This window comes from Gymnoscopelus braueri (genome assembly GCF_963280865.1).
Source record: "Gymnoscopelus braueri genome assembly, chromosome: 7".
Taxonomy (NCBI): domain Eukaryota; kingdom Metazoa; phylum Chordata; class Actinopteri; order Myctophiformes; family Myctophidae; genus Gymnoscopelus; species Gymnoscopelus braueri.
In genome coordinates, this window is record NC_137608.1 from 39,447,910 (window position 1) to 39,466,964 (window position 19,055).

The 19,055-nt window shown below is 40.8% G+C and overlaps 1 protein-coding gene across 2 annotated transcripts in view; it reads left to right on the forward strand.

The window, feature by feature from the left end:
* Positions 1-17,897, forward strand: part of mvb12bb (multivesicular body subunit 12Bb) — a 68,664-nt gene extending 50,767 nt beyond the window's left edge. For both annotated transcript variants that reach the window (XM_080432122.1, XM_080432123.1), the window contains exons 8-10: positions 9,099-9,154; positions 10,080-10,139; positions 17,099-17,897. In XM_080432122.1, coding sequence (XP_080288248.1) covers positions 9,099-9,154; positions 10,080-10,139; positions 17,099-17,173 — 191 coding nt within the window. In that variant the 3' untranslated portion in view covers positions 17,174-17,897. The remainder of the gene's footprint in view (positions 1-9,098; positions 9,155-10,079; positions 10,140-17,098) is intronic.
* Positions 17,898-19,055: the final 1,158 nt, after the last annotated feature.

A 19,055-nucleotide genomic window follows, 5' to 3' on the forward strand; every position in this document is an offset into this window, starting at 1 on the left:
CCCATGAAGCAAAGATTTGAGTTACAAATATTCCCTTTAAAAATATATATATTCAAATATTTGCACAAATGTTGAAGATTTTTCAAAAAATAGCAGATCTACAAGCTCGTATATCTGCTATTTTTGAATAGCCCAAAGAAATCAAAACATTTCACACCGATGCGTTCCCGGTCTTAATGGGTTAAGACGACTGTGGTGCTGATTAAAGGGTGATTGTCCATTTTAATGTCTCCCTGTGATTCCCCAGCATAATAATATACAACAGCAACGCACCAAGTTCATTTGAAAAATGGAACGCGTTGTACAAAAGTAGGAGGATTTATTATTATGAACCAGTAAGCACTCTGCTGTGTCTTATGTGGTATTGCTTCTGGCTCGCTGTATTTACATACAAACCCCAGCCTGTAGGCTCCATGTAATTTCTATTTCTGTCTTCTGAGTGTCAGTGCCCATATTGTGCACATATTGGAGAGGTTCTCACACGCATGCACGTAGCAGTACACCTCCTCAAAGCATTCTGTGTTCAGGCTGAAGTGTTTGTGGCCAGCTCACCATAGGTGCTGCTGGCTCTGTCTACTTTCTGGAAGACTGATGGACCAGCGCCCGACTGGGACTGCCTTCTGGCTCCCTTCCCCACTACCAGATTTCAAGGACTGCTTGTCACAGATGGAAAAATAACTGGGTCGTTCTACATAAGCATGGGCATTTTGTTAGCCTTATGATGATACTAGCACAAAAAAAAAAAGTTAACATTTTTACTTGCCCTCCTATCAGCCTTGATGACACATATTTGTACTGTATTAAAGTAACACAAATGGGTGGTGGGGGGGAGGAAATAATCTGTTTTAATAATGATTTTAGCCACTGATATACAAGCTCTCAACACATCACATATATATACATTTTTATATCAATACAAAAAAACATGTATGTTTTATATACAGTATGTAAAATATTTGTTTACCCAAGTTTAGCCAAAATAGGGGTGCCAGAGTTGTGTGGTTGTTAAAAAAGAATATCTGATTATGATTTGAGAATTATGGACATGATTGCCAGTCACTGCTATAATTGATTCATTGATTGATTAGGTATTTATTGAAACGATAATGGCATACAGTGCATGGTAAAATATTGATACACATAACATCTCAAAGGGATAAAAATGGAAAAGCATGCAGGCTCATTTCCATTGTGACTAGTTTTTATTAGTCACAGCACTGGTTGGAGATGCCTTATGCACTATATACAGTCTTCACAATAAGAATATATGGACATCCCACATGTATACTATTTTAGGTTAAAATGACTGATACCGTTACATTGAACATATTTGGAACATATATTGCTTCAAAAATAAAAGTCTATCCTTAGATAGAATTTTGTCAGATCATGAAAATAATGGTAAGCTCTCATAGAATGACCCAACTCCACTCTCCCTTGCTACTGTATGTAGTCCTCTGCAAGCCCCCCACCCTTCAGTTCTTCTCCATAAACCTGTGCTTCATGGCTCCATATAGCTGCCCCTCAGCCAACCTACACATTGATCCAGGGTAATCCATCCATACTAATGATAGCATTAGTAAGCATTGTGTATTAGGAAAATTAGGAAAAGCTGATATTTTGAATACACTATAATTTTCAATCGTTTTTGGGTTGTTTGATGTTGTTTTGGGTCATGTGTTTTCAGTGGGTTGGGGGGGGGGGGTATATTTTTGTGTGAAATAAATAACTGCATATAGCCTGACTAGCTGTCAAGAGAATAGCGAGAGGAAAAACCACATGCATGCACAGGAGAGAGAGACTGTTGTTGAAACGGCTTGCACACATCAGGGAGATAAATAAAATAAAGATAGATATTCGGAATTCCTCAACATCATTCAGTATCCTCAAGTTCTATGTTAATTGAATCCCTCAGTAAACATTTTAATAATTCAAAAAGTTACACTTTTTTTCCATGGGAGAGATTATCAGTATCTTTCAGAATCGTTATTTTCCCCCCCGTTTCCTTTCAAACTTCACTTGCTCTGTCTGGAGGGTTTTGAGCAGAAGGGTTTGAGAAAGATAAAAAGAAAAAGAATGGGTTTTCACAGAGCCATAGTCATTAACCCATTAAGACCGGGAACGCATCTGTGTCATTTTAAGATTTCTTTGGCTATTCAAAAATAGCAGATCTACAAGCTCATAGTGTGGCACCAAGTGCCGCACTATGAGCTTGTAGATCTGCAATCTTTTTTGAAAAATCTTGAAAATTTGTGCAAATCTTTGAATATATATATATTTTTAAAGCGAACATTTTTAACTCAAATCTTTGCTTCTGGGGGTCCCAGGAACAACATATTATGAGATGGGGGTCCGCAACCAAATACATATTTTTTGGTTGCATTTTGGGTGGTCCTTGACATGAAAAAGTTTGAGAACCACTGATATTATAGCAACTTAAGTTTTTTCAAAACGAAGACATTTGTAGAATCCCCCAGAAGCAAAGATTTTAGTTACAAATGTTTGCTTTAAAAAGAGATTTATTCAAAGATTTACACATTTTCCAAGATTAAAAAAAAAATAGCAGATCTGCTATTTTTGAATAGCCCAAAGAATTCTAAAAATGGCACAATCAGATGCGTTCCCGGTCTGAATGGGTTAAAAGAATCTGAAAATAGCAACTCGCTATCATCTGTTCTCATAGCACGGGTCAGGGGCTCTGACACCTCCAAAATTCCTCCTGTCAGGGTAGGGGGGCCATTTGTATTCTCTCTCATTAGGCAATTTGACTAATGACCTGCCGGGGCTGCGGAGCTACTGAGGGACCCGGAGCTCGGCGGCCTCTCTCCTCCTCTCCTCTCCTCCCGCAACCGCCTGAACACACACCCTCTATTGGAATGGCACAGATGGCATGCCCGGGCGACAAAATAACCCATTAAGACCGGGAACGCATCTGTGTCACTTTAGATGTCTTTGGCTACTCAGAAATAGCAGATATACAAGCTCATAGCGCGACCGAGTGCCGCGCTATGAGCTTGTAGATTTTTTAATTTTGGTTTTTAAATTGTGAAAATGCGTGCAAATCTTTGAATATATATTTTTTTAAGCGAACATTTTTTACTTTGTTACAACTTCTGGGGGTCCCTAAAACTAAATATTTTGAGATGGGGGTCCACGGCCAAATACATATATTTTTTGAGAACCACTGATATTATACTGTAGCAACAGAAGTTTTTTTCAAAAAAGACATTTGTAGAATCCCCAGAAGCAAAGATTTTAGTTACAAAATTTCGCTTTAAATATATATATATTCAAAGACCCACGATTTTTCCCAAAAAATAGCAGATCTACAAGCTCATAGCGCGGCACTCGGTGCCGCGCTATGAGCTTGTAGATTTGCTATTTTTTAATAGCCCCAAAGAAATCTAAAAGTGACACACAGATGCGTTGCAGGTCTGAATGGGATAAACTACAATATGTCTCCGAGATGCTGTCAGGGCCTGGGCACTATTTCTCATGTCAGAGGAGCCCGGGCTAAGGGCTGTGTGAGTGGGCATAGGGGGGGTCCTCTATACCAGCTTCTCTGTTGATCTACTCACCATTATATGGTGGAGGTGACAGAGAGAGAGAGAGAGAGAGTGGGAGAGAGAGATAGGGGCCCGCAACTGGAATAGCATTTCCAGGCTCTGCATTAAGATTCCATCTCAAATTGAGAGTCACGCCGACAGAGAATGTATTGCATGTGTGTGATGTCAGGGCTGGCTACACAGGAAGGGATGGTATACGCTGGAAAAAATGCATTCCACAAGCTTCCAAAAGCTATTCTTCTATCGAATACTTTATTAGTGTTTAGTGGTATATATATATATATATATTATTAGACCATTGGTTCTCAAAGTGGGGTCCGGGGACCCCTAGGGGTCCTTGGGGGCTTACCAGAGGGTCCCCAGCAAAATTAGTTAATGTAGCTCACAATAATTTTAACCACTTTAACCATATTTTATACTATGGCTGGCTATTCAAAAATAGCAGATATACAACTCATAGCACGTCACTTTGTGCTGCGCTATGAGCTTGTAGATCTACTATTTTAGAAAAGTCTTGAAATGTTGTGCAAATATATACAGTATATAAATTTGTATTCAAATCTTTGCTTCTGGGGGTCCCTGGCACAAAATATTTTGAGATGGGGTATTTTGGGGGTCCTTGATACCACTGTATTAGACAATGTACACGTTATAGTCCTGCACGCAACTGATTTCCACACTATAGATGTTGTTTGGCCTTTGTGTGACTTTCTCACTTGATTCCAGCATCCTGACGGATTCAGCTGAGTAATCATAGTGGACAGAGATCAATGCAATTCTGCTGAATTAGTGAAGTGTAAAATAAAAGTTCATCAACATTCTAAAGGTGTTACTCGTCGAGTCGCGGTTCAGGTGATATGGGGGTATGCTCCATCACCCACGCACATTTTTCCATCAGTCAATGTCTCGGTACCGACGCGCGCACACACACTCACGTGTGTGTGTCCGTCCGTCTGTGCATGTTTCTGCCTGCGTCCCTGATGTGTGAATGTGTGTGTGTGTCTGTCCGTGTCCGTCTGTGCATGTTTCTGCGTGTGTGTGTGTGTGTCTGTCTGTCTGTGCATGTTTCTGCCTGCATCCCTGATGTGTGTGTGTCTGTCTGTCTGTGCATGTTTCTGCCTGCATCCCTGATGTGTGTGTGTCTGTCTGTCTGTCTGTCTGTGCATGTTTCTGCCTGCATCCCTGATGTGATGTGTGTGTGTCTGTCTGTCTGTGCATGTTTCTGCCTGCATCCCTGATGTGTGTGTGTCTGTCTGTCTGTCTGTCTGTCTGTGCATGTTTCTGCCTGCATCCCTGATATGTGTGTGTGTGTGTGTGTGTGTGTGTGTGTGTGTGTGTGCGCACGAGCGCTTGCATACATGAGTGTGCTTGTGTACATGCGCTCATGTGTGTGTGTGTCCGTGCGTGTCGGTGGAGGGGTGTGTGCCTGTGTGTTTCTTTGTGTGTCTCTGTGTGCGTGTGTGTGTGTGTGTCGTGGAGAGGGTTAGGAGGGGTGGGGTTGTGTACCTGGGTATAGGATGTGTGCGCCCATGTGTGCGTTAGAGCCCCAGAGATGCGGTGTGTGTTGTATATGGTGGCGGCTCGAGTGGGACCACTGACTGGAGTCCATGGGTGTGACAGTGCATCCAACAATGGAAGAGTGAGGGATTAGCGCTCAGCCCGGCGAGTACGAGGGAGCCCTTCCCGCCCTGAAACAGCCATTCATCTGGGCCCGGGGGCTGGAGATGACAATGCAGCCATTGCTCATCGCACCTGACGGAGCCATTAATAAGGCAATGATCCACACGGGGCGCCGTGCTGACTCCGTTCTTTACACTACCATCACTCAAGCCACAGGGTCCTCCTTACTTAACACCACCTCTGTGCTCATCAACACCACCGTCGTCATCATCATCATCATCATCATCATCAGCTTCCTCTGTGGAACTCAAAAAAATGCAGGCAGATGTTGTTGCAATAGTTGCTACATTTAAGATAATCCACGAAATACGAAATAATAAGTATATCCAATTCCCAACCCTCCCGGTGCACTCATGACTTAATGGACTGTATCCATGGCCCATTTGAGCAGCTTAAGAGCATGTTTCATACCGGAGGACTCCACAGCCCAAGAAGATTGGATTTACATTATTTTTGCCCTTTGCACCTTCCAGATTCGTCCCCTAGCATGGTATCCATTTCTTACCAAGTGCAGCAGCAGCAGCAGTCGTCTCCTTCCTGCGCCTCCTCTACCATTTGTCTGGGAGGTGTAAGATAGGGCTATCTGGAGTATAGATGGTGCTGGAATACAAAGTGAGATCTGATTTTAAATGTAATCCTTGAACAATAAAGAAGAAGCTCTCTGTGGCCTTCGGGCTCCTTACATTCATCTGTCTGTTCCACGCAAGATCCATCAATGGGTGCGACAATCTCTTGCTTCCCCATTGCTGTGGGTATTGATTCAAATGTACCCCCCCCCCCCCCCCCCGCACACACACACACACACACACCGCCTTGGTGTTGTGTGTGCTCCCAGCGACACAGTAGCACATGTTTATTCACTTGTTTTTATGGGCTTAAACAAGCCATCATATCCACCCAATCACCCTGGCCCTGCTACTACTCCAGGTAGCCCCACACCCAAGAGCTTGTTGCTAAATGGTGGTTTGCAAACGGAGTTCCATGTCAAAGCCGGGGCATTGAATGGCCCCTGGGTGAGTGTAAATGAGGGGGCCTGGACGCTAGTAGTCTCTCAGTCCTTTTGCAATTCTCTAATGCAGCAGATTTACTGTATAGGAGATGGTAGTTCAGGGGAGAGCCAAGGAAACGGAATAGGTTTTTTCCTCCTCCCAGACGTGGTTGTGTGGAGGGTCATGCTTTGATTACAAAGATCACATTGTAGCGCGTTCGGGTGGAAAGTGCAGAGCTATGGATCTGGGTAATGGCCTCGAAAGGAAAGCAAGTCACATAAGTGTCAAAATGAAGGATATGTAAAAATGTCATAGTTTTAACCCATTAAGACCGGGCACGCATCTGTGTAACCCACTTTATTCATATTTTATACTTTGGCTATTCAAAAATAGCAGATATGCAAGCTCATAGCGCGGCACCGAGTGCCGCGCTATGAGCTTGTAGATCTGCTATTTTTTTTTTTTATCGTAAAAATTTGTGCAAAACTTTGAATATATATATTTTTAAAGCGACCATTTTTAACTCTGTTACAACTACTGGGGGGTCCCTGGAACAAAGTATTTTGAAATGGGGGTCCGCGGCCAAATACATATAATTTTGGGGGTCCTTGACATGAAAAAGTTTGAGAACCACTGATATAGAAACATACGTTTTTTCAAAAAACTGTTAGGATTTAGAAGACATTTGTAGAATCCCCAGAAGCAAAGATTTGATTTTAAAATGTTCGCTTTAAAATATATATATATATATTCAAAGATTTGCTAAAAAAATTCATGACTTTTCACAAAAATAGCAGATATACAAGCTCGTAGCGCTACAAGCTTATATATCTGCTATTTTTTTAATATCCCAAATAAATCCCAAAACGCCACAGATGCGTTCCCGGTCTTAAGGGGTTAAATACCGCTGTGAGGTGGAAAGACTAAGGAGAGTGTCAGTTCCAGAACCATGACTCATGCACAGCTTTGGCTTACATTTATGAGTTCCCTTTCCTGTGCCAGCAGCCTGATGGACTGGAGGTAAAAGAACACCAGTTGTGGAAGGCTTGGCCTCTCCGCTATCCGGGGGCTCCTGGCTGTCGGGAGCCAAAAACTGCTAGCGACGACACAACGACAAGAGTTTTGTGCTTCCTCTTTAAATTTGGACTTCCATAATGAATCTGAGCAGCTGTATAGTTCCCCCTCCTCAGCCCTGTGTGAAACGAGAGGGCTTTGTGTCCCTTGTCATCCTGTGTTAAGCCATTAAGACCGGGAACGCATCTGTGTTCGTTGGGCTATTAAAAAAATAGCAGATATACAAGCTCATAGCGCGGCACCGAGTGCCGCGCTATGAGCTTGTAGATCTGCTATTTTTTGAAAAATGTAGAAATTTGTGCAAATCTTTGAATTTATATATGTATTTAAAAGCGAACATTTGTAACGCAAATCTTTGCTTCTGGGGGGATTCTACAAATATCTTCTAAATCCTAGCAGTTTAAAAAAAAAACTTATGTTACTATGTATATATATCAGTGGTTCTCAAAACTTTTTCATGTCAAGGACCACCCAAAATGATATGTATTTGGCCGCGGACCCCCATCTCAAAACATTTTGTTCCACGGACCCCCAGAAGCAAAGATTTGAGTTCAAAATGTTCGCTTTAGAACATACATATATTCAAAGATTTGCACACATTTTCCACGATTTTTCCAAAAAAATAGCCCAAAGAAATAAATAAAAATGACACAGATGCGTTCCCGGTCTTAATGGGTTAATTTGGGCTCTAATGTATTTTATAAACAAAGGCCTGCTCTCTAGCCCTGACAGTCGTGACACCTTGATTCCAGAGCAGGAGCGCGTGCAGTACCGGGTCACACCATTAATAATCAACTGGCAGCCATCACACCATTTTAACCACGATCATTATGATAAAGGGCATACACTTAATTACAGGCCTGCTTAATTATAGCTCTGTTGAAGCTCGTTTGTTTGGTCAAATGCTAATTATACCACCACGCTCTTGGCAAGTCCTCATTTCAATCCACTTTTTTTTCCAGTTCTTTCTCTTTTTTTTCATCCCCCCGCCTCAACAGTGTGGCTTATTTTCATGCAAATTTGATATCCGGGTGAATGTTTTTTTTTTCCCCCGTCTTTCTGCCTTTCTGCGCCAGGGTGATGGCGTCTTTGTTTTGGAGGTGAAACATCTCCTCAGACAAGACAGAATCAGGAATAATCAAGAGTAATTAAAGTGGAAGACGGGTTGTGTGTGTGGAAGAGCTGGGTGGAGGAGAAGAGAGTGGAGAGGTGCTCAAAATACGGCAGAGAATAAAAAGCCTATCATCTTTCCAGAGAGAGAGAGAAGGGAGGGAGGGAGGAGGTCTGGGACGGCAGAGGATGCTGATAGCTCTGCTATTTTATACTCCCATCATTTAATCTTGTTGAAATACTCACAATGAAAAAGAGGGAGATTTATTGTTTTTCTATTAAACCGTTTGGCTATTCAAAAATAGCAGATATACAAGCTTGTAGATCTGCTATTTATTTTTTTTTAAGTGAAAATGTGTGCAAATCTTTGAATATATATACTTTTTAAAGCGAAATTTTTTAACTCCAATCTTTGCTTCTGGGGGTCCCTGGAACAACATATTTTGAGATGGGGGTCGGCGGCCAAATACATATCATTTTGGGGGTCCTTGACATGAAAAAGTTTGAGAACCACTGATGTACCAACATACGTTTTTCAGAAACCTGTTAGGATTTAGAAGACATTTGTAGATGCTTTCACGGATTGAATGTGTTAAGAGAACAACAACAACAAAAAAGTCAAAATATACTCCCCATGCATTTTTCTACTCACAACCTGTTTTTTCTTATCTCTTTGCAGCCATGGATAATGTGCCGTTTGGGATCTCTGACAAATTCTCCAGCCCCCCCAGTGAGGTGAGTGCAACAAATTTCCGAAAATAGCATGGTCTACAAGCTCACAATGTATTCCACGTTTTTAGATCTGCAATTTTGGGTGATAAGAAGCGGCTTGCTAGCTCTCATGCATTGAAGGAGGCATGAGCTCGGCTCTAGGCTCTCCCTAGGCTGGCAGAGGGAGTGTAGCGCCCAGGATTACTTAGACAATTGGCACCGGGTGAAAAAAATGGGTTACAAAATTGTGGGATTAAAATTTAAGGAAAAAAAAGATCTGACATTTCTTACATTTAAAACAAATTCTTGACATTTTAAATTCTAATGACATGCCCCGAAATGGGGTCGCCAAGGTTGGAACAAGTAGTTAATTATTCTATTTTCATTTCCAACTTATACAGTGGTCATAATATTCACCTTGTGTTTTATTGTGCTAGCTTTGAGTCAGTCGGTGACGGGGCTAACACATTACTCACACTGAAGAGCTGCAGTGCTCTTCTTCTAGTGATGGCTAGTCTATGTTATTCTCACAGTATGGTAGCCTGTATTACTCTCTCCGGGTCATGAACTTCAATCAGCTCTCCTCCAGTTCGACTCTACACAACCACCACCACTACCCTCCTCTCTCTCTCTTCATCTCTCCATCTCTCCTCTCTCACCTGCTGCCTTATCCTCTCTCCTCCTCTCCTCTCCTCTCCTCCTCTCCACCAGTGTGGAGTGAGTGATGAATGCGTGCAGTCAGGCAGAGCCTGGCTCAATGCAGTCCATTTGGCTGGCTGGCGGCGGTTGTCACTATAGCCCCGTTTGTATTGACACAGAGCGAGGGAGAGGATTAAAGATTTTAAGCATGCTTACTTAGCCATGAGCCTAACCGCCATGTTCCTTGTTTTTTTTTTCTTCTCTCTCTCTCTTCTTCTTCTTCTTCTTCTCCCTTTGCTTTTGATTTCAGATGCAGCGAGTCAATTTAATGGGCATTACGATCAAATCCCTGGCAGAGATCGAGGAGGAAGTGAGTAGAGAGAGAGAGAGAGAGAGAGGGGCTGCAACGCTCGGCTGCCACTGACGCCGCTGGCCCAGAATGCAAAGCAAACGGGTCTTGGGATTGTAATTAAGTGTCTGAGACGGCGAGAGGGCCCTGTTGGCTCCACTAAGCTCCCGATTGAATAAAAGCATGGCCCCGTCTAAGGCTGCCGCTCTCTGTTAACCCCTTTTGGGCGGGAACTCCTATTTGGAACTATACCTTTCAGGACGGGAACCTCTTTTGGGGTTCCTGTTGCTATGTACAGTATATAGCAACATACATTTTTGTTGTAATTTTTGAATAAATATTTGAAGTTTTTCCAGAAAACCTAGGTCAGGATTTAGGAGGCGTTTTTAGAATCGGCCTCAGGTGCAAATGAGTTAAAAGCGTTGTGTCCTGTTCCAAAACACTTGACTTTTATTCCCCAATTGTTCTCTCAAACAGCTCAATTGAATGTCTCTCACGGTCGATGCTTTGGTCTTTTCGGGAACTTTTTACTGTTTTCCTGTTAAAAATAATTCCAACGTTCCGGTATAGCCTATCCCTATACCTATCTTCCCTCTACTCCTCCAGAGTGACATTGAAAGACAAGAGATCGCACAGAGAGAGAGAGAATTTACACAGAAAACACAGAGCATTACAAATACCACCCGATTTTCTGATGAAACACTGCAGCCTGTAGACACATTCATAAGAAAGAAAGAAAAGTGCCTACCGTATAGAAATGAGGCTGCGTGTGTGTGTGTGTGTGTGTGTGTGTGTGTGTGTGTGTGTGTGTGTGTGTGTGTGTGTGTGTGTGTGTGTGTGTGTGTGTGTGTGTGTGTGTGTGTGTGTGTGTGTGTGTGTGTGTGTGTGTGTGTGTGTGTGTGTGTGTGTGTGTGTGTGTGCGTGCAAGGGAAAGTGTGTGTGTGTGTGTGTGTGTGTGCGTGCAAGGGAAAGTGTGTGTGTGTGTGTGTGTGTGCGTGCAAGGGAAAGTGTGTGTGTGTGCAAGGGAAAGTGTGTGTGTGTGTGTGTGTGTGCAAGGGAAAGTGTTTGTGCGTGCGCACATACACTTATTTGTGTGTGTGTGAATGTATTAACCCATTAAGACCGGGAACGCATCTCTGTCATTTTAGGATCTTCTTTGGCTATTCAAAAATAGCAGATCTACAAGCTCATAGCGCGGCACCAATGCTATGAGCTTGTAGATCTACTATTTTTGAAAAATCGTGAAAAATGTGTGCAAATCTTTGAATATATATATTTTTTTAACATTTGTAATATATTTTGATCCAGGGACCCACAGAAGCCAAAGATTTGAGTTACAAATGCTCACTTTAAAAATATATATATATTCAAAGATGAAAAATAGCAGATCTACAAGCTCATAGCGCGGCAATCGGTTCCGTGCTATGAGCTTGTATATCTGCTATTTTTGAATAGCCCAAAGGAATCTAAAAATGACAGAGATGCGTTCCCGGATTGAATTGGTTAATGGTGTGTGTGTGTGTGTGTGTGTGTGTGTGTGTGCTGTATTAAAGACAGCGATACACCCCCCTCTCTCTCATTAGCACGGTATCTCGGTATCAGAACTGCCAGGATGTGACAGACCACTGTAAAAGAACAGGTGCTGTTTGGGTTTGAGATGTGTTACAGAGCAAACACTCCCTCATCAAACTGGGTGTCTGTTCTGCACTCTGCCTCTGTCTTCTGTCACATGCTATCCAAATCACACACACATAGTCGGCCATCTTGTCATTTGGTCATCCACATGGAGCTCATTGTCAGCTTCAGGTATTAATGGTGTGTGTGTGTGTATGTATGTGTGTGTCCAGTGTGGTATCCTCCTCATTCAGACAGCCTGGCAGCTTGTCCTCTTGGTTTGATCTCCTCTCCTCTCCTCTCCCTCTCTCTCTCTCTCCTCTCCTTTTTCCCTCTTTTCCTCTCCTCCACCCTCTCTCTCTCTCTCTCCTTCCTCTCCTCTCCTCTCCTCTCCTCGTGTGATTAGCAGCAGGACACATGGTGAGCTGAGCTGGGGAGGAAGAGGGGAAGGGAAGAGAAGGGCGCGAGAAATCATTAATTACCGCCGCGCTGGAGCTGATGAAGTAAATGTGAGATAGTGTAACACACAGGATTTAGTGAAGTGGACGACAGCACAAGATTAATGGCGGGGCCAGGCTGATGAGGATGAAGTCACAGCTTAGGTTGATAATTAGTTTCCAAGTGGAAACATCCCTCACCATTGTGTTATTTTTTACTTCTCTCTCCCTCTTATTATTATTATTATCCCTGCAGATGATACCTCTCTGGAGCTATGGGGAGAAAATACACTGTCTGTTATGTTTCTGTGCCCTTAACATGCAGTACATCTGGGATATTGGTACATTGTTGCAGTTTTTTTGCAGTTTTTTTCTACTCTGCATTATGGTGTAAAAAAAAAATTGGTTTAGTTTAACCCATTAAGACCGGGATCGCATCTTTGTGTCATTTTTAGATTTCTTTGTCTATTCAAAAACAACAGATTTAGAAGTTCATAGCTCGGCACAGAGTGCCGCGCTATGAACTTCTAAATCTGCTATTTTTTAAAAATCATGAACATTTTTGCTAATCTTTTTTTACATTTTTAACTCTGTTTAACAGAGTTAAAAATGTAAAAAAAAGATTTGCAAAAATCTGTTACAACTTCTGGGGGTCCACGGCCAAACATATATCATTTTTGAGAAGTGATATAATGGCAACAAACGTTTTTTTCAAAAAACTGTTAGGATTTAGAAGACATTTGTAGAATCCCCAGAAGCAAATATTTGAGTTACAAATGTTCGCTTAAAAAATATACATATTCAAAGATTTGCACACATTTTCCACGATTTCCCCCCAAAAATTGCAGATCTACAAGCTCATAGCGCGGCACTCGGTGCCGCACTATGAGCTTGTATATCTGCTATTTTTGAATAGCCAAAACAATCTAAAAATGACACACAGATGCGTTCCCTGTCTGAATGGGTTAAATACAGCTTTTCTTTCTGTTCCAAATGCAGCGTAACAAAACGTAACGTACTCTAGAGTCGAGTCAAAGAACAGCAGTTTCTGTCTACAAACAGCTCCCAGATGTTTTGTTAGCACTGCTCCATGTATGCTGTTGTCCAGAAGAGGTCACTGTCAGTGCTCAGCTATGGGGAGAGGCTTTCTTTTTTTTCCCCTCTCTCTTTCTCTCTCTCTTCTCCCCAGGAAAGAAACAGCACTTTTCCTGCACAGAATCTAATTGACTAATTCCTAATTCCATTAAAAAAATACATTTGTGAAAAGAGATGTGCTCTCTCTCTAAACATATGCACATGTAATTGGGGAAAACTGTTGTAATCACAGGCAGGAGTTTTAGATAAGACCATTTCCTAACAGGCATCACTTAAGCCCATGTCTCAGATGATGTTGGTTCCAGCAATTAGGCATTCTTTTCATTTCCCAAATGACTTGCAAAACTTGCGGATATTATAATTGCTTTTAGCCACGCATATCTAATTTGTGTCTTTTTAAGTGTTAATTAGTAAGCGATTTAAAGTGACGTCTTTATGTAGTTTGCACCGCTGAAAGATTTTTGTTGGCGGCTGGCTAATGGTTTTCGGAAGGGAACCAACGCACGTGAAAGAGAGTATGTATGCTAGGCTGGGTATATGACTGTCTGTGTGCACATGACAAGATTTTCATTAGCACCTATGTATGAGGAGTTTACAGCATTTTGTAGTTAGCGATGAATAGTGTCGCTGTGTGTGTGTGTGTGTGTGTGTGTGTGTCAATGAATAGTGTCGCTGCTTACGCGTGTGTGTGTGTTTGTCAATGAATAGTGTCGCTGCTTACGTGTGTGTGTGTGTGTGTGTGTGTGTGTGTGTGTGTGTGTGTGTGTGTGTGTGTGTGTGTGTACTGATGTATTTGTGTGTGTGTGTGTGTGTGGGCACTGATGTATTTGTGTGTGTGTGTGTGTGTGTGTGTGTGTGTGTGTGTGTGTGTGTGTGTGTGTGTGTGTGTGTGTGTGTGTGTGTACCCCCATAATGCATGCATCTACACAGAATGTGTAGGTGTGTCCTTGTCTATATCTGTGTGTGTGTGTGTGTGTACACAATATGTACATGTATGCATCTCAGTATATGTAGGTGTGTTTGAGTCTATGTGTGTGTGTGTGTGTGTGTGTGTGTGTGTGTGTGTGTGTGTGTGTGTGTGTGTGTGTGTGTGTGTGTGTGTGTGTGTGTGTGTGTGTGTGTGTGTTCGTTCTCTCATTTGAATGTATGGAAGGACAGTAGCATATATATATATATGCGGGTGTATGTGTGTGTGTGTGTGTGTGAGAGGTGAGAGAGAGGGAGAGAGCTCCAAATAGAGGTGGAATTAATGAAGACAACATGTCACATATTTTTGGCAGTGGAGCAGGGACAGGAAATGAAGCTGGGCTCGTCTGGGTGACTGCCGCCCATGTTCCAGTGTGTCACTGTCCTGTCAGCCCGTGTGTAAAAGTGGCAGACATTGATACATGCTCTCCCTGATAACACCCCATTCCCCCATCCATCATCCACCACGCGCACACACACACACACACACACACACACACACACACACACACACACATGATTATTTATTTACTGTGCCAGATGTTGAGACTGGATTTTATATTTTTTCCTTTCTTATCCCATCAAGACCGGGAACGCATCTGTGTAACCACTTATACTTTGGCTATTCAAAAATAGCATATCTACAAGCTCATAGCGTGTCACAGAGTGCCGCGCTATGAGCTTGTAGATCTGCTATTTTTGAAAAATCTATTTTTTGCAAATCTTTGAATATATATATATATATATATTTATTTTAAGCAAACTTTTGTAACTCAAATCTTTGTTTCTGGGGGGGTCCCTGGAACAACATATTTTGAGATGGGGGTCCGTGGCCAAATACATATCATTTTGGGGCTTCTTGACAAGAAAAAGTTTGAGCACCACTGATATAGAAACATACGTTTTTCAGGAAAAACTGTGGGATTTAGAAGACATTTTGTAGAATCTGCCAGAAGCAAAGATTTGAGTTACAAATGTTTGCACAAATTTTCACGATAAAAAAAATGTATTGCAGATAGAGCTTGTATATCTGCTATTTTTGAATAGCCAAAGAAATCTAAAAATGACACTCTTTCCCGGTCTAAACGGGTTATTTTGTGAGGGAGGGGGGCTTGAATTTCTTCACAACTAACTGGCTTGTGATAGGTGACACGTTTGTGTAACTTGCAGCTTCCTCAGAGTAGATGAAAATCCGGGGATGGGGTTGGTTTTTGAGGTAGATAGAAAGAAACCCCTTTCCGACCATTGTGCTTCACTTGCTTCTCTCCTGGTGATTTTTTTGGGGGGAAACTCATTTCAGTGATCATGCAGCATCACCTAGTGCTGTGTTGAAGTATTACACCTCTGATAAAGATATATTTCAATAACCGTTACTTATAATAGCATTTGATTGCCCGTTGGTATAAATACACAAAAACAAAAATATAGATTTCATATGATCATTTCATTTAGTTATATAACTCAGTCACATTGTAAATAGTCATCTATCTGTCTGTTGATTAGTGAGGCAATGTTAATTTGTGGTCCCTAACCAACAATAATTACTGTTAATTACATAAATTAATTTAAATTGACGTTATATATTTACAGCTGCCTTTTGGGGGTTTGCATAACTTCTGTGTGGATTCTGACCTGCAGATGAATATGATCCTGCATTCCATGAATTACACATTTCGGTCCTTGGTCACTAATTACATCCATCTCCTTATAATGGCCATGAACAGCACAAAATAGGCATATGTTGCACCATTTTTTTAGTCACAGATGCATTTTTTCTGTCACTGTCACTTTGCCATGTATCTAGAGGTGTGGTTAAATGCTGCTCTAATGTGTTCTCTCTACATTCCACTCATAGGATTCTTTTGTCTTGTTTTTGTCCTGTTACAGGTTTTCTCATGTTAGAGTCATGTTCATGCTTTGCCATAAGGGGGCAGTGTTTGTTCATATTTCTATGCTGGTCATTTTGTCCTGACATTACTATCTAACCACTCTGATTGGAAGTTACAGGACTGTAGAATATGTACAATATTGTTAGATTTTTTTAATTTTATTTTTTCGTCGATCACCCAACTATTAACCTAAGTTCAGTGGTGGAAAAAACACTCAAATGTTTTACTTAAGTAAAAGTATCAATACTGCAATATAGAAATACTCTGTTACAAGTAAAAGTCCGGAATTCAAAATGTACTTAAGTAAAAGTACAAAAGTATTGGCCTCAAAATGTACTTAAAGTGACAAAAGTAAAAGTACTCATTATGCAGAATGTCCCATTTCAAGCTTTCAAATGTATAAAAATCTTTTGAAAATAGCCGATCTACAAGCTCACATGCGTGGCAAGATAATAGCAGATCTACAAGCTCACAATGCGTCGCATTGTGAGCTTGTAGATCGGCTATTTTCAAATGGACAAAATGTATGTAGGGCTGAAGTGGTTAATGTATGTTTTGTAATAATAATCAAAATCTACAAAGTAACTAAGTTTTTAAATACATTTAGTGGGGTAAAAGTATAATATTTGGATCCGAGATGTAGTGGAGTAAAAGTAAATATATTGGAAATTGGAAATACTAAAGTACAAATACCTCAAAATTGTACTTAAGTACAGTACTTAAGTAAATCTACTTAGTTACTTTCCACCACTGACATTTTGTACCGATCCGGTATTATTATTATTCCGGATATAATATATATAATATAAAATATATATATATAATATATATCCGGATAATAGTATCCGGTATTATTATTATTATCTCTGGACTTATTACCGCGTCTTTCATAGGATTTTACATATCATAAGCTGGAGATTTGTATTTGTATTTAGTTATCATTGTATTTCTCTGTGTGTGTGTTTTTCTGCACCTACAGTTTCACTACAACTTCAGCGCAGAGCGAAGCATCTGCCCGTTTCCTCCCACCCGGCTCGCACAAAACCAGCATTAAGCGAGTCACCAGGTCTGCAGAACTATAGCTGTTGGGATCATTTACAGTACAACCAAACAGCTTGAAACACACACTGATCTTTAAAATCACAATGATGATGATGATTGTTGTCTTTTCATAATGAAAATAACTGGTTGACAGTGAAGTCCTGAATTTCAATGGTAGTGGTTCATATGAATTATAATCAGTGGTGGAAAAAGTACTCAAATGTTTTACTTAAGTAAAAGTATCAATACTGCAATATAGAACTACTCTGTTACAAGTAAAAGTACAAAAGTATTGGTATCAAAATGTACTTTAAAGTACCAAAAGTAAAAGTGAAATGTTTGAAAATAGCAGATCTACAAGCTCACAACGCGTCGCGAGGTTATAGATCTGCTATTTTCAAATAGCCTAGGTATAATATTGGGCTAAAGTGGTTAATGTGAGGACATGTCCACATGACAAAGTTAAAAAATGAAAAATAAAGTGTTTAAAGTGGTTAATGTACGTTTTATAACGTAATAATTTGTGCAAAGTAACTAGTAACTTACGTTTTCAAATAATTGTAGTGGAGTAAAAGTAAATATTTGCCTCTGAGATGCAGTGGCGTAGAAGTAAAAGTACTCCATACTCCATTAAAGCACCTCAAAATTACAGTACAGTTGAGTAAATGTACTTAGTTACTTTCCACTACTGATTATAATAATGTAATAACATTAGCGGTTCATATGAGCTTTTGCATGTGTAGAACACCCTATGGATTATCTTATTCTAAAGTACACTTAATTTATGCTTGATTAATGAAGCTATTTAATTTATTTTTTAAATAAATGTATGTTAACAAATTAACATAATTGCATAAACTGTGTCTCATATTTGTGTTTTGTTTTTGCTCATCAAGAGTAACACAGGAGCATTCAGGCCTCAGAGGGTAGCGGTGTGATTGAGACAACAGGGAATAGGGGACAGCCTTGTCACGCTCCCTCTGACACGCACAGATAGTCCCCTCTGATGCTCTGTGTTCAGGTAATGCCAGCTTTCCATCACAAAGTTCATCATGAGCACTGTGGTGCAGGAGAAGCTCAAAGCAGCAGAGCTTTGAGAAATGAGTTCTTTTTACCCCAGACACCCACCCACCCACCCACCCCTACTCTAATACAACACCTCTACTGAGCCAGGTCTTAAAAGAGAACGCCACGGAAATCCACTCTTGAAATATTCCACTCTTGCCATCATTCCCATATATACAGCTGCCTAGAGAGAATGAATTTGAAAGGGATGGAAAAGGTTGGCTGTGACAGTAACCCAGATGATAGTCTTGGGTATAAGAATACATTTTCTCTCTTTTCAGGCACACTTTACTGTCACTACTGTAATATAAAGCTCATTTGATTGTAAAAGAGGGAAAGAATGTCTAAAGCCATAAAGTCACGTCTCTCACCGCCCATGAAACTGCTCTTGACTGCATGTGCTCCAATATGAAATCATAGATTAGAGGTTTTTAGTCCCGGTATGAAATCATAGATTATAACCGTACACCAGTATGAACTCATAGATTAGATTTATTATGAGTCGTTTGGTATCTAAATATCTTTGTGCACCATTATAAAATCATAGATTAAAGTCATGAGTTGTGGGTATCTTAATATGTTTGTGCACGAGTATGAAATCCCAGTCCTTGGTATCGACATAAAAGTGCTCCTCTGTGAAATCATAGATTAGAGTCTTGATTTCTTGCTATCTATATTGCAGTGGTCGAAAGTAACTAAGTACATGTAGGCCTACTCAAGTACTGTACTTAAGTACAAGTTTGAGGTACTTTTACTTTACTGGAGTATTTCCAATTTTCTATACTTTTGCTTCTACTGCATTAAATCCCATGAGACAAATATTGTACTTA